Source organism: Drosophila obscura, unplaced genomic scaffold, assembly GCF_018151105.1.
Source record: "Drosophila obscura isolate BZ-5 IFL unplaced genomic scaffold, ASM1815110v1 contig_99, whole genome shotgun sequence".
NCBI lineage: Eukaryota > Metazoa > Arthropoda > Insecta > Diptera > Drosophilidae > Drosophila > Drosophila obscura.
Window position 1 is genome coordinate 2,912 of NW_024542893.1, and position 10,574 is coordinate 13,485.

The following is a 10,574-nucleotide window of genomic DNA, read 5'->3' on the forward strand; positions in this document are numbered from 1 at the left end:
CATAGCGCCTTGTCCCTTCTTCCTGTTTGGATCCATATCTGAAAAGAAAATAATAAAAAGGAGTATAAGTAGTACATATAAGTATATATACAGCATATGCTACATATGCTGTACATGCTACATGGCTTGTGTACTATGTGTGTGCTATGCTCTACACTGCATATTTCGTACATTGGGGGCAGTTTATTAGCATAAAAATGCCAATCTATTGTAGTTCAAACCAATACCAAAATAACAAAATCAAGACAAAGTTCGAGCACCCGGTGGATCGCGTATTGGATTGGACACACGCCTAGTACTTCCACTTATTATCCGACCTAAAAGTGGATTCTCGATGGGGCAACCCTCTGATGCGGTTCAGCCATCCTGAGTCGGTCTTGGGATCTATTGCGATGGGCGGCCGCACTTCCTTCTTGCTAATCAGGCTGAACAGCAGCCAGTCTACAGCTCCTGGCCTGCACTACGGTCACACTATTGCATTACACTATTTCTTCATAAGGCGAAGAATAGGGAACAGTAGGCCGGATTAGCAGTTGCCTAGGGCCCTCCTAGAAATAACACACAAATTTTGTTGAAAAAACAAAACTCCAAATAATGAATAAAATATATAATAGCCACTGAGAAAAATACAAAATAAAGGAGGGCCCCAGATTGATGGTTGCCCAGGGCCCGGTTGAGGGTTGATCCGGCCCTGAATAGGTCGCTACATCACATCAGCCCTCAAAACAAAACGAAACGAGAAGGAACGTGTGAGTCGCTTCTGGGGACGCGACTCTACTTATACCCGTCAGTCAGTATATACATTTTTGAGCATGATTTTTTAGAATTTTAGAATTAAAAAAAAAATTTTACATTTTACATTTTTTTGCTACATATGATATCTACATCTACATATACAATGTATATTCTACATCTAACATGTAGACTGTACATGTTCCAATTAGATTCTACATCTCCTCCGCTAGGGGTTGCTCGCGCACTGAACGCGGCAGAGTGTGCGAGCGAGAAGGAAAATGAGTTGCGTTGTCTGGAACGGGAGGGGGCAGGGGAAGCAACTGAAAATGAATTTCTTCATTCTGGCTATAATTATGATCCGATCTAATTCAGATTCGGCAATCTGGTAGATATGGGCATTCTCTACGATACTGCGTTTTTAGTTTTATCGTATCTTTAAAAATGTGCCTGCCACAGATTTTCGTCCTTTGTGTGGGCGGAAGGGGGCGGGACGAAATTTTGAAATACACTTGTAGCAGTGTGATATCACATGAGTCTGGAAACCAAATTTGGTTTCTCTAGCTCTTATAGTCTCTGAGATCCAGGCGCTCATCAAGACGGACAGACGGACGGACAGACGGACATGGCTATATAGACTCGGCTATTGATGCTGATCAAGAATATATATACTTTATGGGGTCGGAAACGTTTCCTTCTCTGCGTTGCACACATCCACTTTTACCACAAATCTAATATACCCCTTAACTCTTTTTTGAGTACGGGTATAAAAAACCAATTCAAGCGGCAAAAAATTGTAGAGCCCACACACAAGCACAGTATGTGTGAATACATGGCACACACACGTTTACGTAAACTGAAATCTCGAACAAAGTCGGTTTCGGCAGCTAAAAATTATTCTATGCACACAATCATATATTTTGGAGTGTACACGTACACAACACATGCATGCTTGCTGCCAGTCGGCTCGTGTGACGTCATGAGCCCAACGCGGCCATTCCCAAAGCCGAAGATCTGGGAACGTTCGCTGCAAGCTCAGCTGCGCCCCTTTCGTTGTATGAACTGGCACATCTATATACTGCAGGGCTCGGCACGGCCCTATCCCATGGGTGCGGGACAAGGCGCTGCTGCTGCGCTGCCGGTACACCGACAGTATAAAAAAGCAGCGGCGCTTCGTATGGCTTCGGCAATGCGACTTCGGCACTTGTTGTCTCGTTTTCACACCAGATACAGAACGAAAATGGCAGCAGTTGCTGATCAGCCGTCATCAATGTGAGACCACGCTACGCAACTACTGAAATATACACTGAGACAAAAAATGTTCGATGGGAATTGGGAAAAACAAATTTTTCTTTGTCCAAAATATGGATGGCGATGCGCAATGCACAATTTGCGATTATGTTGCGTACCGCTGTAATTTATATGTCATTGAAAGACATTACAATTTAAACCATATTGATTATAACTTAATAAGGGGGATTAAACTTTTGTTTTCCTTGAAAGTTTCAACACGAAATAATTGCAGCATCAACCACAAATAGATTCGTGCAGTGTAAAGCAAGAAACCGGTTTCGGCGTAGGCATCTTCGTGTTTTAGCTACGCACACAAGCGCACTTCACTGTATGGGTGCCGAGCCCTGATATACTGTATGGTTAGTGCCGGTACTCAGTTCCGAAAAAATTACATTCGATACATACTAGAAAAGAAACCGATGGAATTTTCCCATCTCGATCGGAACATTGAAATATTTCATTTTCCGTCGTCTAATGACAAATGACATGACACAAAAACACACACAACACACAGACTTTAAATATGGAGGGAAAGATATTAAAAAACAAGCGGCTTGCCGAGTTCTCACAGAAGTGCAAACTACTTTTAATAAAGTCGGTAGAGAAAAGGCCAGTGATATGGGACCTGGCCAATAAAAAACATTTCGACTCCATAGCAACCAAAAATGCTTGGGATTCTGTGGCTAGAGAAATAAACAAGGACGGTAAATATAATTTAGGTCAGTTATTTATTTATTGATAGTAGAATTTTTTTTACAGTGACTATTTGCAAAATGGCTTGGAAATCTTTGAAGGACAGCTACCGCTACCATATAAAGTCGGCAAGCAGGAGCAAGAGTGGTAGTGCAGGAGGGATCCAAATGCAGAACCCAGTGGCGAATGACGGTGAGGATTGGATGTTTGCTCCACACATGGCATTCTTGCCCGACATTTCTGCACATAGGGCGTACGTTTGCCATCGACTTCTTGCCCAAGGATGAGGAGCAGCTCAGCCGGGCTGGATGACGCTGCAGTATGCGGCACCTCGTATTTGGAGACACAGTGGGCCGCAGGCGAGAAGGATTTAGAGAAGGAGCTGGATGATCTCAGTAGCTCAACGTATTCTTATGTAAGTAGAATACCTCGACTTAGTTAAAAACGTAATTTTTAATTCCTAAACTATTTTTTCACAGGAAAGGAAAGCAAAGAAGCGATCTCCGCCAAAAAATTCCTCATGTGCATCCCATGTTTGTGATATTTTCGGAAAATTCGTCGATCAGCAGGTGAATCCTGTTTTGGCATACTGGGATTCCATGCTCAACTCGTTGCCGTTGGAAGATAAGGCAGAAGTCGATGAGGATATAACACATTATTTATAAAAAAAGAAGAGGTCATTAAGAAAATCTGCTGAGCAAATGTAGTAGCTATAAGCTTTAGTAAAATGTATTCTTTAATATGAAATAAAACGAGAAGGAACGTGCGAGTCGCTTTTGGGGACGCGACTCTACTTATACCCGTACTCAGTCAATATATACATTTTTGAGCATATGATTTTTTAGAATTTTAGAATTAAAAAAAAAAAATTTACATTTTACATTTTTTTGCTACATCTGTTATCTACATGTATTATGTATATTCTACATCTAACATGTAGATTATACATGTACCATTTAGACTCTACATCTCCTCCGCTAGGGGTGCTCGCGCACTGAACGCGGCAGAGTGTGCGAGCGAGAAGGAAAATGAGTTGCTTGGTTGTTGGCAGGAGGGGCAGGGGAAGCAACTGAAAATGAATTTCTTCATTCTGGCTATAATTATGATTCGGCAATCTGGTAGATATGGTCATTCTCTACGATACTGCGTTTTTAGTTTTATTATACCCGTACTCAAAAAAGAGTTAAGGGGTATATTAGATTTGTGGTTAAAGTGGATGTGTGTAACGCAGAGAAGGAAACGTTTCCGACCCCATAAAGTATATATATTCTTGATCAGCATCAATAGCCGAGTCGATATAGCCATGTCTGTCTGTCCGTCCGTCCGTCTGTCCGTCTTGTTGAGCGCCTGGATCTCAGAGACTATAAGAGTTAGGGTAACCAAATTTGGTTTCCAGACTCATGTGATATCACACTGCTACAAGTGTATTTAAAAATTTCGCCCCGCCCCCTTCCGCCCACACAAAGGACGAAAATCTGTGGCAGGCACAATTTTAAAGATACGATAAAACTAAAAACGCAGTATCGTAGAGAATGCCCATATCTACCAGATTGCCGAATCTGAATCAGATCGGATCATAATCATAGCCAGAATGAAGAAATTAATTTTCTGTTGCTTTCCCCGCCCCCTCCGGCAAGAAAACTAACCACTGATTCTCTTTCTCGCTCGCACACTCTGCCGCGTTCAGTGCGTGAGCAACCCCTAGCGGAGGATATGTAGAATATAAATGGTACATGTATAATATACATGTTAGATGTAGAATATACATAGTATATGTAGATGTAGATAACAGATGTAGCAAAAAAATGTATTTTTTTTTTTTTTCTAAAATTCAAAAAAATTATAATCTCAAAAATGTATATACTGACTGAGTACGGGTATAAGTAGAGTCGCGTCCCCAGAAGCGACTCACACGTTCCTTCTCGTCGTATCTTTGAAAATGTGCCTGCCACAGATTTTCGTTCTTTTTGCAGGCGGAAGGGGGCGAGGCGAAATTTTGAAATACACTTGTAGCAGTGTGATATCACAGGAGTCTGGAAACCAAATTTGGTTTCTCTAGCTGTTATAGTCTCTGAGATCTAGGCGCTCATCAAGACGGACAGACGGACATGGCTATATCGACTCGGCTATTGATGCTGATCAAGAATATATATACTTTATGGGGTCGGAAACGTTCCCTTCTCTGCGTTGCACACATCCACTTTTACCACAAATCTAATATATCCTTTAACTCTTTTTTGAGTACGGGTATAAAAATTAACATTCCTAATTTATAATGTTTTGAACGCCAGCAGCTTCATGTTGCCAAGAAACCGACCCGGCAGGGCTGTTGACATAATTTTTTAAATTATTTCTTATTGCCTTGCTGTAGTCCGGAGGGCGACCGCGGCAACAGGGCCAGAGATCGGCCAATACAGTGTGCGCCTGAATTAATGAATCTTCATTAATGGCATATGTTTTGGGACCTGTGCGCATTAAGAAGTTGTGCAGCGAACAACAGGCAGCCACAATCTTTTGAGACTTTTCGGGTTGGCTCAGCAGAGTACGTTGCACAGCCATCCATCTAGCGCAAAGAATTCCAAAAGGGCGCCACCACCAACCAGTGTTCTGGTGGAACGAGAGCATTGCCGAGGCACGCCGGGAATGCAACCACGCAACCTCGAATACCCTGAAATTGCTAGAAATGAATTAATAATAATTGAATAATAATAATAATAATTGTATAATAATAATAATAATATTTCCCGTATTCTGTGTTCTTAATTTTTCAGTATATTTTCCATATATATATATTTTTATACCCGTACTCAAAAAAGAGTTAAGGGGTATATTAGATTTGTGGTAAAAGTGGATGTGTGTAACGCAGAGAAGGAAACGTTTCCGACCCCATAAAGTATATATATTCTTGATCAGCATCAATAGCCGAGTCGATATAGCCATGTCTGTCTGTCCGTCTGTCCGTCTGTCTGTCTTGTTGAGCGCCTAGATCTCAGAGACTATAAGAGCTAGGGCAACCAAATTTGGTTTCCAGACTTATGTGATATCCCACTGCTACAAGTGTATTTCAAAATTTCGCCCCGCCTCCTTCCGCCCCCACAAAGGACGAAAATCTGTGGCAGGCACAATTTTAAAGATACGATAAAACTAAAAACGCAGTATCGTAGAGAATGACCATATCTACCAGACTGCCGAATCTGAATCAGATCGGATCATAATTATAGCCAGAATGAAGAAATTAATTTTCAGTTGCTTCCCCTCCCCCTCCCGTTCCAGACAACGCAACTCATTTTCCTTCTCGCTCGCACACGCTGCCGCGTTCAGTGCGCGAGCAACCCCTAGCGGAGGAGATGTAGAATATAAATGGTACATGTACAATCTACATGTTAGATGTAGAATATACATTGTATTTGTAGATGTAGATATCATATGTAGCAAAACAATGTAAAATGTAAAATTTTTTTTTTTTCTAAAATTCTTAAAAATCATAAGCTCAAAAATGTATATACTGACTGAGTACGGGTATAAGTAGAGTCGCGTCCCCAGAAGCGACTCACACGTTCCTTCTCGTCAGTATTGTATTCAGTATATTTTCGCCGAAAATGCATATGTACATACATGCCGTAACGGTAAAAATATACATATACATATACACACATATGTGCGCTATATTTTAAAAATTATAAATAAAAACAATATACAAGGTTTAGTTTTATATTTATACCCGTACTCAAAAAAGAGTTAAGGGGTATATTAGATTTGTGGTAAAAGTGGATGTGTGTAACGCAGAGAAGGAAACGTTTCCGACCCCATAAAGTATATATATTCTTGATCAGCATCAATAGCCGAGTCGATATAGCCATGTCTGTCTGTCCGTCTGTCCGTCTGTCTGTCTTGTTGAGCGCCTAGATCTCAGAGACTATAAGAGCTAGGGCAACCAAATTTGGTTTCCAGACTTATGTGATATCCCACTGCTACAAGTGTATTTCAAAATTTCGCCCCGCCTCCTTCCGCCCCCACAAAGGACGAAAATCTGTGGCAGGCACAATTTTAAAGATACGATAAAACTAAAAACGCAGTATCGTAGAGAATGACCATATCTACCAGACTGCCGAATCTGAATCAGATCGGATCATAATTATAGCCAGAATGAAGAAATTAATTTTCAGTTGCTTCCCCTCCCCCTCCCGTTCCAGACAACGCAACTCATTTTCCTTCTCGCTCGCACACGCTGCCGCGTTCAGTGCGCGAGCAACCCCTAGCGGAGGAGATGTAGAATATGAATGGAACATGTACAATCTACATGTTAGATGTAGAATAGACATTGTAGATGAGATGTAGATAGCAGATGTAGCAAAAAAATGTAAAATGTAAATTTTTTTTTTTTCTAAAATTCTAAAAAATTATAAGCTCAATAATGTATATACTGACTGAGTACGGGTATAAGTAGAGTCGTGTCCCCAGAAACGACTCACACGTTCCTTCTCGTTTTTTTTTATTTTTATAAGTCATTTTTGCTCTCCGTCGCTCTCCACGACCACAATTTCTCCTTCGCCGTCGAAATCGATCAGATTGACGATATTGACTTCCTGCGGTCCTGCGGCACCAGGTTCTGCGGCACCAGGTCCTGCGGCACGTACGGGGCCCGGCGTCCTCCACGACCTCGGCCATGGCCACGTCCTCTACGTCCTCCACGTCCTCCACGTCCAGGCATCATGGCCAGGAGCAACTCCTGCTGAATGGCGTGCGCCCGTGACAGCTCCATACTAGTTGACACACTCTGCATAAAGGCGCGCCGAAAATCTCGGGCTCCCATAGCGCCTTGTCCCTTCTTCCTGTTTGGATCCATATCTAAAAAGAAAATAATATAAAGGAGTATAAGTAGTACATAGAAGTATATATACAGCATATGCTACATATGCTGTACATGCTACATGGCTTGTGTACTATGTGTGTGCTATGCTCTGTACACTGCATATTTCGTACATTGGGGGCAGTTTATTAGCATAAAAATGCCAATCTATTGTAGTTCAAACCAATACCAAAATAACAAAATCAAGACAAAGTTCGAGCACCCGGTGGATCGCGTATTGGATTGGACACACGCCCTAGTACTTCCACTTATTATCCGACCTAAAAGTGGATTCTCGATGGGGCAACCCTCTGATGCGGTTCAGCCATCCTGAGTCGGTCTTGGGATCTATTGCGATGGGCGGCCGCACTTCCTTCTTGCTAATCAGGCTGAACAGCAGCCAGTCTACTGCTCCTGGCCTGCACTACGGTCACACTATTGCATTACACTATTTCTTCATAAGGCGAAGAAAAGGGAATAGGTTCAAGGCCGGATTAGCAGTTGCCTAGGGCCCTCCTAGAAATAACACACCAATTTTGTTGAAAAAACAAAACTCCAAATAATGAATAAAATATATAATAGCCACTGAGAAAAATACAAAATAAAGGAGGGCCCCAGATTGATGGTTGCCCAGGGCCCGGTTGAGGGTTGATCCGGCCCTGAATAGGTCGCTACATCACATCAGCCCTCAAAACAAAACGAAAAACCAATTCAAGCGGCAAAAAATTGTAGAGCCCACACACAAGCACAGTATGTGTGAATACATGGCACACACACGTTTACGTAAACTGAAATCTCGAACAAAGTCGGTTTCGGCAGCTAAAAATTATTCTATGCACACAATCATATATTTTGGAGTGTACACGTACACAACACATGCATGCTTGCTGCCAGTCGGCTCGTGTGACGTCATGAGCCCAACGCGGCCATTCCCAAAGCCGAAGATCTGGGAACGTTCGCTGCAAGCTCAGCTGCGCCCCTTTCGTTGTATGAACTGGCACATACATACATACATACATACAACTGGTTAGTGCCGGTACTCAGTTCCGAAAAAATTACATTCGATACATACTAGAAAAGAAACCGATGGTATTTTCCCATCTCGATCGGAACATTGAAATATTTCATTTTCCGTCGTCTAATGACAAATGACATGACACAAAAACACACACAACACACAGACTTTAAATATGGAGGGAAAGATATTAAAAAACAAGCGGCTTGCCGAGTTCTCACAGGAGTGCAAACTACTTTTAATAAAGTCGGTAGAGAAAAGGCCAGTGATATGGGACCTGGTCAATAAAAAACATTTCGACTCCATAGCAACCAAAAATGCTTGGGATTCTGTGGCTAGAGAAATAATCAAGGACGGTAAATATAATTTAGGTCAGTTATTTATTTATTGATAGTAGAATTTTTTTACAGTGACTATTTGCAAAATGGCTTGGAAATCTTTGAAGGACAGCTACCGCTACCATATAAAGTCGGCAAGCAGGAGCAAGAGTGGTAGTGCAGGAGGGATCCAAATGCAGAACCCAGTGGCGAATGACGGTGAGGATTGGATGTTTGCTCCACACATGGCATTCTTGCCCGACATTTCTGCACATAGGCGTACGTTTGCCTTCGACTTCTTGCCCAAGGATGAGAGCAGCTCAGCCGGCTGGATGACGCTGCAGTATGCGGCACCTCGTATTTGGAGACACAGTGGGCCGCAGGCGAGAAGGATTTAGAGAAGGAGCTGGATGATCTCAGTAGCTCAACGTATTCTTATGTAAGTAGAATACCTCGACTTAGTTAAAAACGTAATTTTTAATTCCTAAACTATTTTTCACAGGAAAGGAAAGCAAAGAAGCGATCTCCGCCAAAAAATTCCTCATGTGCATCCCATGTTTGTGATATTTTCGGAAAATTCGTCGATCAGCAGGTGAATCCTGTTTTGGCATACTGGGATTCCATGCTCAACTCGTTGCCGTTGGAAGATAAGGCAGAAGTCGATGAGGATATAACACATTATTTTATAAAAAAAGAAGAGGTCATTAAGAAAATCTGCTGAGCAAATGTAGTAGCTATAAGCTTTAGTAAAATGTATTCTTTAATATGAAATAAAACGAGAAGGAACGTGCGAGTCGCTTTTGGGGACGCGACTCTACTTATACCCGTACTCAGTCAATATATACATTTTTGAGCATATGATTTTTTAGAATTTTAGAATTCAAAAAAAAAAATTTACATTTTACATTTTTTTGCTACATCTGTTATCTACATGTATTATGTATATTCTACATCTAACATGTAGATTATACATGTACCATTTAGACTCTACATCTCCTCCGCTAGGGGTTGCTCGCGCACTGAACGCGGCAGAGTGTGCGAGCGAGAAGGAAAATGAGTTGCTTGGTTGTTGGCAGGAGGGGCAGGGGAAGCAACTGAAAATGAATTTCTTCATTCTGGCTATAATTATGATTCGACAATCTGGTAGATATGGTCATTCTCTACGATACTGCGTTTTTAGTTTTATTATACCCGTACTCAAAAAAGAGTTAAGGGGTATATTAGATTTGTGGTAAAAGTGGATGTGTGTAACGCAGAGAAGGAAACGTTTCCGACCCCATAAAGTATATATATTCTTGATCAGCATCAATAGCCGAGTCGATATAGCCATGTCTGTCTGTCCGTCCGTCCGTCCGTCCGTCTGTCCGTCTTGTTGAGCGCCTGGATCTCAGAGACTATAAGAGTTAGGGTAACCAAATTTGGTTTCCAGACTCATGTGATATCACACTGCTACAAGTGTATTTAAAAATTTCGCCCCGCCCCCTTCCGCCCACACAAAGGACAAAAATCTGTGGCAGGCACAATTTTAAAGATACGATAAAACTAAAAACGCAGTATCGTAGAAAATGCCCATATCTACCAGATTGCCGAATCTGAATCAGATCGGATCATAATTATAGCCAGAATGAAGAAATTAATTTTCAGTTGCTTCCCCTCCCCCTCCCGCCCACGACAA

General features: G+C 41.8%; 1 protein-coding gene across 1 annotated transcript; it reads left to right on the top strand.

Moving 5' to 3' along the window:
• The first annotated feature begins 9,006 nt into the window (after positions 1–9,006).
• LOC121405507 lies at positions 9,007–9,657 on the top strand. Its single transcript, XM_041596277.1, has 3 exons — positions 9,007–9,118; positions 9,214–9,338; positions 9,402–9,657. Exons 1-3 carry the CDS (start codon positions 9,007–9,009, stop codon positions 9,618–9,620), a joined length of 456 nt encoding a protein of 151 aa, XP_041452211.1. The 3' UTR covers positions 9,621–9,657.
• Positions 9,658–10,574: the final 917 nt, after the last annotated feature.